Here is a 19304-nt window from a genome sequence, read left to right as displayed (position 1 = left end):
CTCCACACCCAGTATAGAGGGATACTGGACATTTCCAGATTGGGTTCACTTTGTATGTTAAAGTTGCAAATAAGAGTTTAATAAGCTATTTATACAATGAGTTACAAAATAAATGTAGTGAGATAAATTAGTTTTGTAATAAAAGGTCTTGCCTTTTAATGTAGAAGTTAGATTTGTTCAGATATTTTTTATAAGCTGGATGTTTAAACTTTTATGTTTTTATTTCAGGTGGTATGTTTTTAGCTACAGGTAGTACTGATCATGTAATCAGAATGTACTTTTTGGGTTTTGAAGCACCTGAAAAAATTGCAGAACTTGAAAGCCATACTGTAAGCATTTGTGTTTTAAAATTGTATAGAGTAATTGTTAATAGCATTCCTATTATTGATAAGGGGAATTGTTAGTGTTCTAATTTTTTCTTTTTTGGGGAACTGTCATTGAACCATGGGGCTTGGGCATGCTTAGCAAGTACTGGGCCTCTGAGCTGCATTTTCAGCCCTGTTTTTTAAATCTTAGACATGGTTTCACTAAGTTGTTCAGTTTGACCTTGAAATTAGGTTCCTCATACCTCAGCCTCCTATGTAGCTGCGATTACAGGCACATGCCACTTTGCCCAACTATTTTAAAGAGTTTTATTTCGGTTGTATAAAATTTTAAAATATGAAATCATAATTGTATTTGATATAATTCATTGACGTAATATTCTTAGAAAGGTTTTTTTTGGGGGGGTGGGTATTGGGGATTGAACTTGGAGACACTCAACCACTGAGCCACATCCCCAGCCCTATTTTATATTTTATTTATTTATTTAAAAAATATTTATTGTTTTAGTTGTAGTTGGACACCATACCTTTATTTATACGTGGTGCTGAGGTTTGAATCCCCAGTCTCACATGTGCTAGGCGAGCGCTCTACTGCTGTGCCCCGACCCCATCCATATTTTATATTTTATTTAGAGACAGAGTCTCACTGTGTTGCTTAGTGCCTTGCTTTTACTGAGGCTGATTTTTAACTTGCTTTCCCCCACCTCAGCCTCCTGAGCCACTGGAATTACAGCCGTGCACCACTGCGCCTGGTCTTAGAAAATTTTTGCTGAGTGCTATTGAACTGTGAAAATATTAAAATTTAGAGATTTTTGTTTAATTTATGTATTGCAGTGCTGGGCATCAAACCAAGCACCTCATGCATGCAAGGCAATTGCTCTTCCACTGAACTATATCCCCTAGAGTTTTTTTATCTTTTATATAATAAAGAAAATGTTCAGGTATAAGATGGTTTTTGTGAATTCTGTGAATTCTAAACTTAGGCGTAGGGATCGCATAAACAGAAGAGATCTCATTGGCAACTCCTTTTAGCTCCTTTAGAGGGGTGTTATTTTAAAGTGGTTATTTTGGCTTTTAGCCTAAAATCTTGATTATGACAGTTGGTCTGGATGGGCTACTTTCAGAGGGGCTCACTTGTCCTGACAAGCTCATGAAGTTATGAATATGTAGTAAGATAACTCAGTTTTCTGGGCTGAGGTGAGGTCATCTTTTGTACTAAAGGAAGTTTTGGGGAGGGTAATCCTCATCCAGAGATTTTTTGATATAGATTTTTATTGCTTTAAGAGAAAAATTTTTTTCTCTACGTAAAGTGAAAATGCCTTGTTTTCATCTGTTTCAAGGTCTTATTATATTGATGAATTTCCACACATGCCTTTTCATTTTCACATAAGTCTTTTTTTTTTTTTTTTTCTTTTTGAACTTGGAGACACTCAACCACTGAGTTGAACCCAGGGCCCCTTGCATGCTGGGCAAGCACTCTACTACTGAGCTACATTCCCAGCTCCACATTTTATTTTTGAACCCAGGGTTGCTTAACCACTGAGCTACATCTTCAGCCCTTTTTTTAACAATTTTTTATTTTGAGACAGGGTCTTACTAAGTTGCTTAGGGCTTTGCTTACTGAGGCTGGCTTTGAACTTTCAGTCCTCTTGCCTCAGCCTTCTAAGTTACTGGGTTACACACACGCATCACTATGCCTGTCCATATAAGTCATTTTAAACAGATATAAAGACAGCACTATTTTAATGTGCAGGGCTGTTTTTCTGTTGGATATGCCTGTCTTAGAGGTGAGAACTTTGTCTTTTTAGGTTCCTCCTTCGTCTTTGCATGTAAAAGTGCAATAATTTTGAATGACTGGATTAAGCAGCACAAGTGCGGGTGTCTTGCTTGTAAAACCATATGTGCTTATGGCATTGAAACTTTTTAATTAGCAAACTATGTGGATAATAATTTGTGTATTTGTTTTTTCCCCCTTTAGGATAAAGTAGATAGTATTCAATTTTGCAACAATGGTGATCGGTAAGTATGTTTATGTTTGTGTGTGTTTTAGACAAATACAATGTGTTACATAATTGTATAGAGATATATAACTTCATATTTCCCCCTTTATATTATAATTTTAAATTTATTTTTAATTGATATTGTATATATTTATGGGGTACAATATGATGCTTTCATGTTGGCCTCATTGAGTGATTAACTCAAGCTAATAAGCACTCACCACCTCATATACTTATTTTTTTCCTGGAGATTAGATTTAAAATCTATTCTTAGCAATTTTTAAATAATACATTATTAACTGTAGTAACGTCACTTTGTTTATTACAGATACTCATATACAGCAAATATATTAACTGGGTAAAAAGTGTTTGTGATTGGAGAAAACACATGACATTAAAATTTTAGAATTGTAGTGTTCATTGCCTTCTGTGACCAAGAGTAGTTCTTTAGCTACATGTCCGATATGCTGGTGTGAAAAAAAAATTCAGTGATGACATTCCTTATTTGAGTAGTATGAAGTTTGTTTTCTCATTAGTCACTGCAAATGCACTGAAAGTATTTTTATTTTTTGCATTGAAATTATTACCTAAATTATATCCTTACTGTCACCTGCTGTGTGCCAGGTTCCTTTCCTAAATTGCAGTCTTTGCACCTTCATTTGTTAATATATTATTTTTTTACAGTGTCAAGCATGAATTATTTAGAGCTTAGTATTACAATGCTTAAAATTAGTTTTTGCTCTTATTAAGTTTTTCCATGCTCTTAATTTTCCCCTCTATCCAGATAACTGCTTTTACATTATGGAAACTCGATCTGTTTGAAAAGCTGTTGGTTGAATTTATAATTTTTGTTTCAGAGAGCCCAGCAACTCGATTTGTTCTCTCACTCGTATGCCCTAAATAACTTGTTTTTTGAATTAACACTTGTAGATTAACCTTTTATCAGGGCATATTTTCCCCTTTATATTTGTTAGGGAAGCTACATTGCAGTTTTCTTTGCTTGGTGATTTAATAGTAGCAAGTATGTCTGTAGAAGATCTTTTTCTGAATATTTTAAGGTTCCTAAGTGGTAGCAGAGATGGAACAGCACGAATTTGGAGATTTGAGCAGTTAGAATGGAGAAGTATTTTATTGGATATGGCTACCAGAATCTCGGGGTAAGTTGAGATGTTCATAAAGTGTGTCATAGGTGCCTCCTTCCCCTTCTCTGTTCATCTTCTGTGGTGCCCCTCCCCCCGCCATATTTATTATTTTGTTGAGATTTTAACCACCTATAAAGAGCTATAGTCTAAGTGAATAACATGTCTAATAAACACTTAAATCCTATATATCTAGGTTAATATAGGAAAGTACATATGAGTTTATTATTGCATTGACTTCCTTAGGTTTTACATTTAGATTAAAATCTCCTATTTAAATAACAGAAAATTATATAATTGAGGACTGGTGATATAGCTCAGTTGGTAGAGTGCTTGCCTCGCATGCACAAGGCCCTGGGTTCGATCCCCAGCACCACACAAAATAAATTATAAAATGAATTCAGAGTATGTCAAGTGTGGAAAAATTACTTTTCTCTAGAAATTTTAAATTTTAACTAGGAGCTATGCTTGAGACTAACGAAGACAAATGTACTTTATTGTTGAAATAAAAATGAAGGACTGGGGATATAGCTCAGTTGGTAGAGAGCTTGTTTTGCATGCACAAGGCCCTGCGTTCAATCCCTAGCACAACACACACACACACAGAAACAGTTCTAATGGGGCATGCTAAAATGTTGGCTGTTTTTGAAGGCTTGTTTATTAGTCCTTGCCCCCACCAAAGTTTTAGACATAGTTTGAACATCTTTGAGACAAATAGCACTTTCCGAGATGAATATTGCATAGTTGAAAGCTTTTTTGGTTTGCATATATTTGAAGGAGGCAGTTTGGATGGTGGAAGTAACATATATTTTGTAGTCAGACCTTGGCTCAGATACCACTCATAACTGTTTTGAGAAAGTCATTTAATGTTTTGAAATCTCTTTTGGGGGGGGGGGGGCTGGGGATGTGGCTCAAGTGGTAGCGCGTTCGCCTGGCATGCGTGCGGCCCAGGTTCGATCCTCAGCACCACACACAAACAAAGATGTTGTGTCCACCGAAAATTAAAAAAATAAATAAATAAAAATTCTCTCTCTCTCTTAAAAAAAAAAAAGAAAAAAAAGAAATCTCTTTTGGTATCTGGGAAAGGAGGCCTCATTTTTTGAAGCATTATTGGGAAATTAAAGTGCTACCCCAAAAGTTTGTATTACGCTGCCTGGCCTGCAGTGTATATTGGATGTTCTTTTGTCTCTTGTAAATACCTTTGTATTGTAGGTACGCTGTAATAGAAGTCTGGTCATAAATATTATTTTTCAAGTTGTTTCTAAAGTTTATCTTTACAGTTTTTTTTTTTAAAATATCTGGGAAATGTTGTCTTACAGTTTTGTCTTTTGGAAAATCATCATGTTTAGCTAGATGCCATGGTGCATCACAGCAATCTCAGAGACTCGGGAAGCTAAGGTGGAAAGATCACACACTAGTTTGAGGCCAGCCTTTGTAACTTAGTGAGACGCCATGTCAAAATAAAAAATAAAAAGTCCTGGGGGTGTAACTTAGTGGTAGAATGCCCCTGAGTCTAGTCCCAGGGTTGGGGGGAGGTATCATGTCTTGTTTTATTTTTAATAATAAAAAATGACTTGCAATGTCTTTTGGTAGTCCAAAGATTTGTGTTGTGCATTCAAAATAAATTTGATCTTAATATTGTTGTGAAATTATCTGTGGTGGATGGTGGAAAGAATAAATAGTGGAACTAGACAACTTTTGCTCAGAAATTAAAAAATTTTTTTAATATTTTAAAATTATTTTTGTTATAATGTTAAAATCTTTCATCCATTTGCAAACAGTTGAAATACTGTCAGTCCTTGGTTAATATAAAATGAAGGAGAATGGGAGTGAAGATAATTTGAAATCATAGTGACCCCTGAATAGTTATTTATTAGACACAATACGAACATAAATGTTAAAACTTGAATAAAACTTTCTATTTTAATGAGAATGAAAACTGCTTAGTTTTCTGGCTGTCAGACTCCATTTATGGAGTGAACTTGTTAAGTCCCTTTGTGATGGTAATATATAAATTCTGCTTTTTCTTGAAAAGCAGAATCTTCTGTAAGAATTAATTAATTATTTTAGTGTTCTGATCTTGGCTAATCGATCTACCTTGTGAAATGGAACTTGTTTGTTAGTAAATTCATGGTAGTTAATTGGGAAAGCTTTGATTTCAAAGAGTCTTAGCATCTTTGTTTTACCTCCAGTATTATTTTTTCCCATGACCAATCTGCTTACTCTTTTGTGTGTTTCATCATGCTTACTTAGGTAGCTGTTATGTAGCACTTACTCCTTGCTCTTGTAGATGCTCTCTTAATTGAAATGTTAGATGCTTATGATTTTTAGAATGTTAATGATTTCAGAATCAGTTAGGCCTTTCCCCTCCCTCCCGTTGTATCCAACTATAGTTTACAGAGAAACCCCATATACCACTTTAATAAAGGCTGAAAAACATGCAGATGTTTATGCAAGACCATTTTTACCAAGAGACGTGTAAAAACAGGGAAATGTAAAGGGAAGAGTGTAGTCTGATTCCTATTGGAGCATTTGTGTCTCTGCCTCTGCTAGTTTGCTGGAATTTGGGGATGTGAAGGTAAATTTTCTTACCTAAACTTGTTTCTCTGGAGAAGCAGTTGAAAGCAAGAATGAACAATAGGCTTGGGTGTTAAGAGAAGGAAATAATTGAAAAACGGCAGGGAATAGGTACTTTGCTCCAGGTACAGCAGTGGTGTCCAACTGTGTGCTTTTTTTCGTTTTGAACTGCTTCTAAGTTACTCCTTAACCCTCAGGTTTTGTCCTAATCTGTTTCTAGATAATGATTGTAGTTAGATATGATGAACTTTCTATAGGACTGATAAAATAAGCACATTTAATTGCTGCTTGTTTTTTTTTTTTTTTTTGATGCAGTGTGGAGGATTGAACCCACAGATGTTTTATCACATCTACATCCCCAGCCCTTTTTATTTTTTGAGGGACAGTTTTGCTAATTTTGCCAAGGCTGGCCTTGAATTTAGGATCTTCCTGCCTCGGCCTCTCCAGTAGCTGGAATGACAGACTTGTATCAGTGCATTTTTTTAGTTATTATATTGATGAAGATTGTGTAAATTGTATAATCTGCCACCCAAATAAGCTTATACATTGTGTATGTGTATATATATTTTTAGAGACTTATCTTCAGAAGAAGAAAGGTTTATGAAACCCAAGGTAACAATGATAGCTTGGAATCAAAATGATAGCATTGTTGTTACAGCTGTGAATGATCATGTCCTCAAAGTCTGGAATTCTTATACTGGACAACTGCTTCATAATTTACTGGTAGGTAGTTCTTATAAATATGACAAATCAAAATTCTTCAAGTCTTATGTTTGAAACTCTAGTAGTATACTGAATAAGTTCTGTTTGTCAAGTGATTGGGAATTTTTTATGCTTAACAATATAAATATTGTCTTTAGTACAGTTTTAAAATCCCTTATTAATATGACAGGATGTATTTTTTAAAAAATTTGCAACTTGTGACTTGTAAACCCTCATTAATGTTATGATTTTGTTGAATAAAGGGACATGCTGATGAAGTATTTGTCTTGGAGACACACCCCTTTGATTCCAGAATTATGTTATCTGCAGGACATGATGGCAGCATATTTATATGGGATATTACAAAAGGTACCAAGATGAAGCATTATTTTAATATGGTAAGTGAAATGAGGTACACCTTTATGCATACTTGCATTTGTTTAGAGTATTTAGATTATGAGAGTTAACCAGAAATAGATTTCAGCATTTTGGCGATTCTTTTTTCTAGAAATTAGGGTAGGGGCTGGGATTGTGGCTCAGCAGTAGAGCCGCTCCCCTAGCACAGGTGGGACCCAGATTCGATCCTTAGCACCACATAAAAATGAAAGGCATTGTGTTGTGTCCATCTATACCTAAAAAATAAATATTAAAAAAAAATAGAAATTAGGGTATGTAAAAACCTATAAATATCTGACAGCTGTATATGAATATACACATGAAATTCTCTGTATAACTGATTTGTACAAGGGAAAAGTTTCAAAAGTTATTTGTTTAGCTTTTTGTGTATGAAGTGTGTCAGTATGTTTTAATTGGCAAATTTATGATCATTATACATTAATATTTAAAATACTTTCCTAGATGTTTCAATTGTTCAAGCATCATTAGATTTTTCCTCATCTTTTTTCTGTTTGCATATATATGTTATATTCTAGAACCAAATGAGAATTCTTTTACATTGGTAAAAATAGCATTACTTAATCCAGATCTATAATTTTGTCAGTTGGTTCAGGAATGCCATTAAACCAGCTATATTTTGTTTCTTCGGATCCAACTAAAGATCATATATTTCAATAAGTGGTTTTATCTCTCTAGTTTTATTTAATCATTAATAGCCCTCTAGTGTTTTTATTTTATCCTCGTCTTAAGTGTTTGAGTATACAGTTTTTTTATAGAACATCTTTCAGCTTTGACTGATAGTCTTCATGTTACACATTTTTTCGATGAAATTAAATAATGATCTTGTACCCTCTGTCCATCCCTTGGAGTCATGTGATATTTATTTATGCTGCTATTGGTGGTGACAATTTTAAATATGAAGTTAATGTGGCTTCTGTGAGATTTTTCCACTAAAAAATATTTTTTTTTTCTTTTTGTAAGTATAAAACTAATGTAGCCCCCCACCCCACCCCTTTTTTTCCTTGTAGTACTGCTGATTGAACTCAGGTGCTCACATATGCTAGGCAAGTGCTCTAATATTTCAAGCTTTATTTCCACCCCTTTTAATTTTCACTGATTCAGAGTTTTGATAAGTTGCCCAGGCTAGCCTTGAACTTGTGATCTTGCCATCTCAGCCTCCAGGGTTTACAGGTGTTCATCACTCTACTCAATTTAAAGGAGCTATTTTGAGACTCCAAATGCCTTTTTCTCATCAGATTTCATATACAAACATTCACATTCATTGAGTATTTTCAAATGGTATCATTTCTTCTGTTAGTTGATATCCTTGGACATAGTTCTTAAACTTAAAAGAACTTTTAAAATTAATTTTATGTGAATACCTTATTTGAAAGCCTTAAATATTTTTCAGTCTGTCTCAGAAGAAAATAGCTTACTCATTTATTTTTCTTTTGTTGGGGGTTTAAGTGATTTCTAAAATGTTGTGTGTCAAAAACACTTTGAATATCTTTGCACATGATTATTAGGATAAATTTTGAGTTACTGTGTAAAAAGGTCCTAATTGATGTTAAACTGATATAATTTACAGCTGGAATGGAAGAATTAAAGATAGTTTAAAAATAATGTATATAGCTGTGCATGTTGGGGAATTCCTGTAATTCCAGCAACTCTATAGGGGCTGTGGCAGGAGGAACACAAATTCAAGGCCAGCCTCTGCGATTTAGTGAGATCACCTGTCAAAAAGAGGACTGGGGATATGGCTTGGTGGTAAAGCACCCATGTCTTCAATCCCCAGTACTGCTTTAAAAAAAAAAAAAAAAGAAGTAAACTATGATACACTTCAAGTATTCTTCCTGAAGTCTGTGGTTTAAGGAGTTACAGGCATTTTAACATGTGTTCTTGAGACTTTATAGCATTGCCCAGTTTTGTATGGTTGTCAATCATTTTAGTAGTGAGTTGAGGTAAAGTCCTCCTTAAATTCCAGAAAAGTGTTGATTTTTAGTTCACAACACATAAAACTTTGTTAATCTATAATCATTTTCCTAGCAGGTTATTTGCTTTTATTGTATATTTTAATAAAAGTTTATTTAAATTGCCATTCATTGGTAGAAGTTTGGATTAGTTTACAAGTGCTCATTTGATCATTTGGACAACTAATACTTAGAATATCTTTGGATTTTTTTTCCCCCCTAGGTTAGTATTATCTAAAACGAATCTGATAATATATTAATTGATGTATGTGTTTAATGCAAAATTGTATAAATTATTTTTTTGAAGATGCTAGGGATTATACTCAATGGTAGGGTGCTTGTCCAGCATGTGCAAGGCCTGAGCTCAATCCCCAGCTCTTGGGCTTGGTGGGTGAGGGTGGAATTCCAGAAGGGATGTATTGCAGCAGATTATTCACATTAAATAAGGTTACATACTAAAAATGCTGGTGTAGAATTGGTCATAAAACTTTTTCCCCTTCTGGGTTTTCTAGATTGAAGGACAAGGACATGGAGCTGTGTTTGACTGTAAGTTTTCACAGGATGGACAGCATTTTGCCTGTACAGATTCTCATGGGCACCTACTCATTTTTGGATTTGGATGCAGCAAACCATATGAAAAGGTCATTTTTAATGCTTTCTTATGGCATATAGAAAGTTATAAGAGATTAGAAATAGTTTAGCTATACTTATTTGATCCTTATGCTTTTAATTAACTGTTGAATATTTGTTTTCTTTAGCATACATGCACTTCAAAATGTCATCCTGTGAACTTTACTTTTCTAGATACCTGATCAGATGTTCTTCCATACTGACTACCGACCACTGATCAGAGATTCTAATAATTATGTCTTAGATGAGCAAACTCAGCAGGCTCCTCATCTTATGCCTCCACCATTCTTGGTAGATGTAGATGGAAATCCTCATCCAACTAAGTATCAGAGATTAGTACCAGGTCGAGAAAATTCTGCAGATGAACATTTGGTTCCACAACTAGGCTATGTGGCCACAAGTAAGTAGAAAAGTCTTTTTCTTTCCTTTTGAAAGGTTTCCTTACTGAGTTTTTTATTTGAAAAATTTTAAGAATAATGAACTCCCATACCTTTAAGTTCAGTAGTCATTAAGTTCAGTAGTCATTAATATATTTTGTAAAATTTGGTGTATTTTCTCTTTGTGTATATATTACTTTGAACTATTTGAATCTTAAGTTCTGGATATTTTATGCCCATTACCCTTAAATATTTTAATTTGTATTTTAGGGTAATAATCTCCTATGTAACCATAGACATCTATCAAAATTAGGACATTTAACCCTCAATGTTATTATCAAATTGATAGTTTGTAATTAAATTTTGCCAGTTACTGTAATAATGCCTGTTGGAACTTTTTTATTTTTCCCTGGTTCCAATTTGGCACTGTACATAAAATTGTCATATTTTCTAAATTTCTTTTAATCTGGAGAGGGGTCTTGGCTCTTTTTTTTTTTTTTTTTTTTCTTTTTGATGGACACAATTCCTTTATTTTTATGTGGTGCTGATGATTAAGCTCAGTGTCTCCTAGGTGCCAGGCAAGTGCTCTACCACTGAGCTAGAACCCCGGCTGTTGACTTTGATACTGATATATTTGAAGTGTATAGGCCAGGAATTTTGTTGAATGCCTCAGTTTGGGCTTGCCTGTTTGGGGGAGGTCATACACTTTTGACAGAGTACAGCGTAGGTGACCTCTTCCTGGAGCATCACATGTCAGGATGCTTATGATTGTGGTTTGTCCAGTGATTGGTAATATTGCCTTTAACATCTTGTTATGGTGTTGCTTGCTAAGTTTTTCCTAAAGTTACCACTTTTTTCTCTTGTAATTAATACATAGATGATATACAAATTCTCTGTTCTTTGCATACTTCATCCAGGTTTTAGGATCCATTGATGATTTTGCCTGTTACCACTTGTCGTTATGAAGGTTGCAGAATGGTTATTTTCTACCTTCACTTCCATTGTATTCACATTTCATTATGACTGTGTAGCACTCTATTACACGGTGTACTAAGTTTTAGTATGGTTGTATGGGTTGTTATATTTTGGTTATAGTCCATTACTGTTATTATTTTGTTACTCATTATCCTTAGGTTTGACTCTGAGAAGACTTTTCACACTGTCCTTTCCCAAGTCCCCATCATTTTTAAAGCAATTCTTTGCTTTCCTGACACAAGATGTTCCAGGCTCATCTTATACTTACCCTCTCTTAGCCAAGTGCAAAGTCTTTGTAATTGTAATTAATTGTTTATAGTGTAGTGTTTCTCTTTACAGATGTTAGGTGAAAAAGTGCTTCTTCGTTTGGTTGAATATTGATTTATTTAAACTAAATTACTACCTATATTTAAGGTTCAAGCTTGATGTACATCACTGTTTACTCTTTAAAAAATAACTTTTTTATTAGTTTACTGAAGTATACATTATATACAACAAACTTATCAATCTAAGTATATATGATTTAAATGAATTTTGACAAATGTTAATTATGTAAGATTTTTACTGTCACTCTAAGTTCCTTGGGCCCATTTAGAGAGTTTTTTCCCTTTCTCTAGTCTCTTGTTACCACTTTGTCTTTCTTTTTTTTTTTTTTTTTTGGTACTGGGGATTGAACGAAGGGAATCATATCCCCAGCCCTTTTTAAATACTTTTTTTAGAGATGAGGTCTTGGGAGTTGCTGAATTGCTAAGGCTGGCTTTGAACTTGGAATCCCCCAGCCTCAGCCTCCTGAGCCTCTGGAATTACAGGCATGCGTCTCTGCACCTGACTTAACTTTTAACTTTGTCTTTTAAGGGAATTTTTTACATAGTAATTGTATAGTTGTGATTTCACATTCCATGGTTTTAACTATGTGCTATACCTGCAATTCTAAAATATTTAATGGCAAATTTCAGAAATAAAATAATACATGAATTTTAAATTTCATGCCATGTAGTGTGATGAATCTTTTGCCTTTCTCTCCAGGATATAAATTATTCCTTTGACTGCTTTATCTATGTAGTATAAACTGCCCACCTGTTAATTAGTTAGTAGCCCTCTTGATTGTTAGACTAGCTGTCTCAATATTACAGTGGATGTGTTCCGTTAAACTCTACTGTACTTAAAATGGGTCCAACAGAGTGTTATGCTGGCAGTTTAGGTATTTCAAAAAGAATTGGTAATGTGCTTTTTGGAGTGAAAAGGAGAAAATTCTGAATATAATAAGGGAAAATTTTGAATGTTGTGATGCTAAGATCTATGGTTAATAATCGACATTCTATCTGTAAAATTTGTTTTGAAGGGAAAATGAATTTTTGCTAGTTTTGCATATCAAACTGTATGTTAATAACCACAGTGTGCAATAATGCTTTAGATTAAGATGGAAAAGGAATTAAACTTGTGTATGTATAGTAGGAAATACACATAGTTTATGTGGAGTTCAGTACTATCCATGCTTTCAGACATCCACTGTGGGGATCTTGGAATTTTTCTCCTGTAGGTAAGGTAGGGGGGTCTGTTGTAATATTATAGGAAGGAATATTGTAAAAAAAAAAAAAAAAAAACATACAATATGTAGAATTTTGTGCCTGGCTTCTTTGATTTGGCATGGTGCCAGTTCATTCATGCTATTGCATCTATCTGTAATTTGTTCCTGTTTATTAAGAGATAGTACTTCAGGAAAGTATGCCTATACCATCACTTGTTTATCCCTTCACTGATAGTCAAGGACATTTAGCTTGATTTCCAGTTTAGGGTATTAATGAGGATTGAATGGCAAGAACCTGTTTCAAAATAAAAAAAAATAAAAAGGACTGGGCATGTAGTTCAGTGGTAGAGTGTTATAATGTGGATTTTCAATAATGTGGATTTTCCTTATTTCTTCAGTTAGTTTTGACTGAAGAAATAACTTCTGATAGTTTTGATGTTTATATGTTCCACAGTTTGTTTATGAGGTACAGACACACTTTGGATTGTTTGTCCTCTTTTTAAAAATTTTTATTATTATATTTTGTGGCGCTCAGGATTGAAAATAGGAGAGCTCTACCACTGAAATACATCCCCAGCAGTTTTTTTTTTTTTTGGTACTAGGAATTGAATACCCAGGGGCACTCTACCACTGAACTGCATGCCCAGTCCTTTTTATTTTGAAAGGGGTTCTTGGTGAATTTCCCAAGCTAGCCTTGAACTTGTGACCCTTCTATATAAGCATTCCGAGTCACTGGGATTATGTGTGTTTGCAATCACACCTTGCTTCCCAGGTGCCTATTGCCCAGGATCTGAAAGCCCATGTTTTATAAATATTTTTTCCTAATGTTACAGTTGTTTATCATGTAGGGTCATTTCCTGAAGCACATCATTCTTCATGCTTGGAACCCTCCCTTGATACTTCCGTACTGATTGTACCACATCAAGTAGAAAGTTATTCTGATACTTGAGAAGGTCAACACTTAAGTAATCTGTGCTACCAAAGAAAAGTTTTATAGACCTACGGTTCTTTTGGGGGATAGGGGGAGGATTAAGACTCTTTTTTTGTTACTATTTTCCCTTTGATCCCATGGTGTAATAGTTTTAACTATAATTTGTTTTGAGAGTGATCAAAAAATTTATTTATTTTTTTAAATTTAAAAGGCAAAATCAATATGAGCTGACATTTAGCTCCTATAAATTCTTCATGGGTTTCCATAGTAAATGATATGTAAGATATGAGTGTATGTATGTGTGTGTGCATGCATGTATATATTTGTATATATGTAAATATAAATATATAAATGAATGCTTGGGGAGTCTGTGTTTCCCCCCCTTTAATGCTACATGGGATTTTTCAGTTTTTGGATCTGTTACTATGGTGGCAAATTTTATCTGTTCATTTCTTTTAATATTATAATTAATGGGTGGGAAAAGGGGAGAAGTTTTGTATATACTGAGTTCATGTTTCAATAGAAGCTGCATCTATAATAGGAAGATGATTAAGGGATTTTAGCATGAAAATATTAACATCTAGGCACTTTTCTAAACCATTTTGTAAATCCACAGCCATCTAATAATTATTTCCATTAATTCTAATTCTGAACTGATTAAATATCTCTGCAAAGGCACTAAAAAAATCTGATTTTGTGTTTGAAGAATGATGCGTACTGGTTCTGCTAAAAACATACTAAGAGGTATAGTTGTTTATGCTGAGTAGGTCAGGCATGTGAAACAACCTCCATCAACTGTACCTGTTCTGAGGACTCCTGGGCGTGCTCAGAGACCTATAGTTGTCTCTTGTTGAAGACCTAGAAGTCCTAACCTCTCTGCCTTGTTCCATGAGACAGTACAGAAGACATTGGAGTCACTGCTTTCATCCGCATTAAAATACTATGCATACCTGTTGTTGTCAGGAAGGCTTTAGTAAGCCTTGGTTTCCATGCTTCTTCTGTCTCAGAGGGTCCCAGAGGCTGTGTTGAGGTTTTTGTAGTACTTGGTATTCTAAAAGAGGGGTTTGTTTTGAATTTTTTCTCTGAATTAATTGTGTATATGTAAGGTATCTTTTCTAATTGGTCACTTAGTTATTTGTTTATTTTGAAACAGCAATTCTGGTCTTATTTTTTCTTTTGCAGTGTTGGGGACTGGAGAGCCTAAGGGATTCTAGGCAAGCACTCGACCACTGAGCCATATCCCCAACCCTGTTAATGTATTTCTAATTGTAAGCTACTGAAGTACTTTTTTCCTACTCATATATGTTATGATTCATAATTGAATTTGTAGGTGATGGAGAGGTAATTGAACAAATTATAAGCCTACAAACCAATGATAATGGTGAACGAAGCCCAGAGCCCAGCATCCTTGATGGAATGATAAGGCAGTTGCAGCAGCAGCAAGATCAGAGAACGGGAGCAGATCAGGATATTGTTCCAAGTGGATTTTCAAATGGGGAAGAAACACCTCGAAGAGGTAACAAATATGGAAAGTGTTGTACCTAAATGTAGCGGTATTGAAATTAAAGAGTAAAACTTGGAATAAGCAGTATATTTTTGCAACTTAAGTAGTATTTTGAAGGTATTTTTTAATTTGCTGTAGTTACAAATGGGCATTTGATTTTTTTTAAATGGCTTTATTTATTTATTTATTTATTTATTTATGTTTATGTGGTGCTGAGGATTGAACCCAGGCCCCGCATGTGCGAGGCTCGCGCTCTACTGCTGAGCCATAACCCCAGCCCCATGATTTTCAAGTATGTTAAATGGTTAATGAAGTTTTTGTCTAAAAACAGCATTTGCAAATTGTATTAAATGATATCTAATAATAAAGTGGTTTTTTTGAAGGAAAATTATAGTTTTAGTTTTGCCTTGCTTTAACATTTGTGATTTTTGAAAAACCAAACTGGGTAGAGACTAATTTTTCTTAATGAATCAGCATTTGTGAGTGAGTTGAAGACTCTCTGACTCTTCATATCATGGTGCATTATCCTGTTATTTTCAAAGAACCTGGAAGATCCTCTTACATAAACATAATGTAATGGTTACACTGTACAGACTTTGTTTTTACAATATTGCTGTCTTCTACAAAGTGTCTCATAGTTTTTCAGTTTTAGAAATTTAGGATTAGTTCAGCCTTGCTTGTTGCATTTAATTATTATCTCCTCTTCTTTTTTTTTGATGGAAGTGCTGGGACTCTTGCTGAGGGCTTCACACATGCTAGGCCAGCACTGTAACACTGAGCTACACTCCCAGTCTATTATGTCTTTCTTTAATCTAGAAAAAGATTTCTCTTAGCATGGAAGGGTTCAGTCCTGTTGTTTCAGGGTTTCTTGCAGTTTGGATTGTCTGCTCATATCCTGGTACTTGTGTTCTGGTTAAACATGGTTCCTCAGTGCATCATAGAAAGAGGCCCAGATATACATGCATTCTTCTTCACCTTTCCCCCTTAACAGTATGTTGTAGGAGTCACCATTTATCACTTCATCAATTGACAGAGTTTCTCCTTATCCTGTTTTATAGCTTCATAGTACTCTGCTACATGGAATAGCAAATCTTTGTAATGTGTTTATGTGTATATAGGTTATTTCTTATGCTTTGCTATTACAAGTAATGTTATGATACATAATCTTGTGCATATTTGCAAATTTTTGGAGAATAACACTATTACTTAAGCAGTTAATATAGAATTTATATTTCTCAGTTCGAGAAATGCTTCTTCAATATATTTTGTTTAATTTTTTTTTTTTTTTTTGAGAAAAAAGAAAAAGGTTTATTGCTTTACTAGCAGAGGAGAAACACAGGGGATTCCTGTCCTGAAGGCTGTGATTCTGCCCATCAGTGGGAATGGGGGGCTTTTAAAGAGGTGACTCAAAGATTGTATTCCATGTGTTTTCTGTTGGAGTTGGAATTCACTTCTTAATTTGGGAGATAGTTTAGGGATGGTACCAGAATATCTCAAAGTCTGCATTACTTCGTTCTTATGAGGGATTGTGTACATATAACTCTGCCAAGGATGAGGAAGAAATTAGGGAAGAGCAGGGAGAGAGGAAGGGAAAGAAACATGCCAGTTTTAAAAATAAGTTGCAAGCTGGGCGTGTTGGCATAGGCCTGTAATCCCAGGGCCTTGGGAGGCTAAGGCAGGAGGATTGTGAATTCAGAGCCATCCTCAGCAATGTTGAGATGCCAAGCGACTCAGTGAGACTCTGTCTCTATATAAAATATGAAATAGGACTGGAATGTGGCTCATTGGTTGAGTGCCCCTAAGTTCAGTCCTTGGTAACAACAACAACAAAAAGCAGTGGTAGAGCAACAAGGGATAAAGTGGACCACTGTTACATTTCCCCACTGTCAATTTACATGTGCAAAGCCTCTTGGCGCCTTTAGCTTTTTTCTACCACTTGCCAGGTTGGGTAGGGTCTGGCTGACCATATGTGGCTTCTTTTGCAAGCATCAGGGACATTTCTGTCTCCAATGACCCTCCTCTTTGCATAATGTGCACTGGTTGGCTTCCTGTTCTCTAGATCTCCCTGATCAACAAATCTGGTGACTCACCAGAATTGCAGGACCCAGAGAGGGGTCCCCTTATTCTCTCATCCTGGCTGACCATAGAGGGCAAGGGTCAAAATGTTGGCTTTATTTTACTTTTTATTTTTTTACAGTTGGGGATAGAAGGCCTTGCATGTATGAGGCAAGTGCTCTGCTACTGAGCTCCACCTCCTTAGCCCAGTATTTATCTTTTCTTTTCCTTTTCCTCTTCCTCTTTATTTCCTTCCTTCCTTCCTTTTTTAGAGTTACAGATACAGCTTTATTTTAAAATATTATCTACCAATTTAGTGTTTTCTATCAATTTTGGGAGCAGAAACCTTCACAAGCTTCACAGTCTTGTGCTCAGGTGTTGCCTTTGTGGGAGTCTTAGCAGCAGCCTTTCCAACTTCTGGTTTCTGTTTTCTCTTGGCCATTATATCTGCAAGAGATGCACTAGTAATGGCCTTCTGAAATTTTACTGCATATTAGGTTTTCTTCTTTAGAATTTCTTCCATTCGGCCCTGTTGATGTTTTCTTCTGTAGAGGACAGTCCAGTTTATCTGCCAAGGATTCTTCTGGGAAGGAGTGCCAACGTGGATTTTGTGTTAATAAATTGGAAAACCTTTGTGTCAGTCCTGGCACAGCGTCTCCCATGTCTGGGGTTTTTTTTTTGTATTTGCTAAAACTGCACAGCTCAACCTTCCTTGCAGTGGCTGCTGGGAAAAAGGAAAGATTGAGGGGGCCGGGGGACTCTATCCCAATATATTTCATATAAATGTTTTATTGGTAGGTGAAGTGTAGTGTGTTTTATAGCACAGACTGTTCACATGATTGATAAATAGAATGTGGTACGTAGAAGAATGAAGAAGTGGTGTTCACTTGTGGTTTTGCCAAGGCAGGGAGTACAGGCACAGGAACCCTCGCACCTTATTTTAAGAAAATGATCACTTGGCTGGGTGTAGAGGTAGAACAATCCCAAGTTCAAGGCTAACCATAGCAACTTAGTAAAACCCCCTCAAAATAAAAAGGACTGGGGATATAGCTCTGTGATAAAGCGCCCCTGGATTCGATCCTCAGCCCCCCTCTCCCTCAATCAAAATGCCTCAGACTTCCTCCTTAAGGCCAGCCTCTGTGGGTTCTGGCTCCTGGGATGTGGTCCTGTTCCCTGTTTTTTAATGATTTCGGCTTAATTGCAGCCAGTGGGCTCAGACTGTACTGTCCTCTGTGTTGTGGCATTAATACTCTCCACTACTAGTGCTGCCAGCATTTCCTAACACAAGCTGATATATGTTGTGGAGGCTCCTTCCTGGTGGTTTCCATTGTCTCCTGAGGGTCTCGATTGATGGTGTGACTAGGTTTATTATAAAGCCATCTTGATTTGAGGAGGCTGTTTTCAGTAGATTATTGTGCAGATTTACAGAAAGCAGAATTTTTAGAGAGGCAAACATGAAAAATATTTGCATATTTAAAAATTTCAGTCTAATAAAATTTTAAATTGAGGCTTAGCAGTTAATGTTTGCTCAGCATTCTACATTTTGATCTTAATCATACAAGTTTTCTCATTTCACTTTGATCTCTTTTTTTGGTATATCTCTTAGGAGAAATGTGTGCTTGTTACATGTCAAATGTATTTTAATTTGAAACTATTTTGGAATAATTTTTTAATGATTTTTCGCTAGGTTTTAGAAGATTAAGTTTAGATATGCAATCACCTCCAAATATTGGTCTGCGTCGTAGTGGACAAGTTGAAGGTGTTCGTCAGATGCATCAAAATGCTCCACGGAGTCAGATTGCTACAGAGCGTGACCTACAGGCTTGGAAACGAAGAGTGGTTGTACCAGAGGTACCACTAGGCATATTTAGGTTTGTTTTAGGATATCTATTTATATTGTTTCTCTGTGAAAATATATTCATGTGGTTATTTACACATCCTTAATTACATTAGTTGTGTAAATAATCATGTAAATATATTTTAGTAATGGTTGGAAATCTGTTTTAATTGGGAGAAAAATGTCAAAATTACTTTATTGGAAAGTTTTTCATAGCCTGTATTGTTTTATCTGTATGAACACCCATTTTTATCCTGTCAGAATCATTTTTTTAAAAAACTCCAGACATATTGTTTTCTTTTTTTTTTAAAGAGAGAGAGGAGAGAGAGAGAAAAGAGAGAGAGAATTTTAATATTTATT

At 35.2% G+C, this 19304-nt stretch overlaps 1 protein-coding gene, 1 non-coding gene and 1 pseudogene across 4 annotated transcripts in view; 2 read left to right on the top strand and 1 right to left on the bottom strand.

Annotated features, from left to right (window-relative positions):
* Nucleotides 1–19304, top strand: part of Brwd1 (bromodomain and WD repeat domain containing 1) — a 117005-nt gene that overhangs the window by 21224 nt on the left and 76477 nt on the right. For all 3 annotated transcript variants that reach the window (XM_046439201.2, XM_046439200.2, XM_046439199.2), the window contains exons 11-19: nucleotides 229–329; nucleotides 2302–2342; nucleotides 3382–3480; nucleotides 6612–6762; nucleotides 7005–7139; nucleotides 9620–9748; nucleotides 9912–10137; nucleotides 14879–15064; nucleotides 18795–18978. In XM_046439201.2, coding sequence (XP_046295157.1) covers nucleotides 229–329; nucleotides 2302–2342; nucleotides 3382–3480; nucleotides 6612–6762; nucleotides 7005–7139; nucleotides 9620–9748; nucleotides 9912–10137; nucleotides 14879–15064; nucleotides 18795–18978 — 1252 coding nt within the window. The remainder of the gene's footprint in view (nucleotides 1–228; nucleotides 330–2301; nucleotides 2343–3381; nucleotides 3481–6611; nucleotides 6763–7004; nucleotides 7140–9619; nucleotides 9749–9911; nucleotides 10138–14878; nucleotides 15065–18794; nucleotides 18979–19304) is intronic.
* Nucleotides 3769–3842, top strand: Trnaa-cgc (transfer RNA alanine (anticodon CGC)). The gene has a single exon. It is a non-coding gene; the product is annotated as a tRNA-Ala (tRNA).
* On the bottom strand, nucleotides 17421–17886 carry LOC124089122 (large ribosomal subunit protein eL24-like; annotated as a pseudogene).

The sequence above is a fragment of the Marmota monax genome, unplaced genomic scaffold (assembly GCF_021218885.2).
Source record: "Marmota monax isolate L192 unplaced genomic scaffold, Marmota_monax_Labrador192_F-V1.1 WCK01_AAM20220418_F8-fsc00125, whole genome shotgun sequence".
Lineage (NCBI taxonomy): Eukaryota > Metazoa > Chordata > Mammalia > Rodentia > Sciuridae > Marmota > Marmota monax.
The sequence above is the reverse complement of the archived record's forward strand: the minus strand, read 5'-3'. Positions and strand labels throughout refer to the sequence as shown.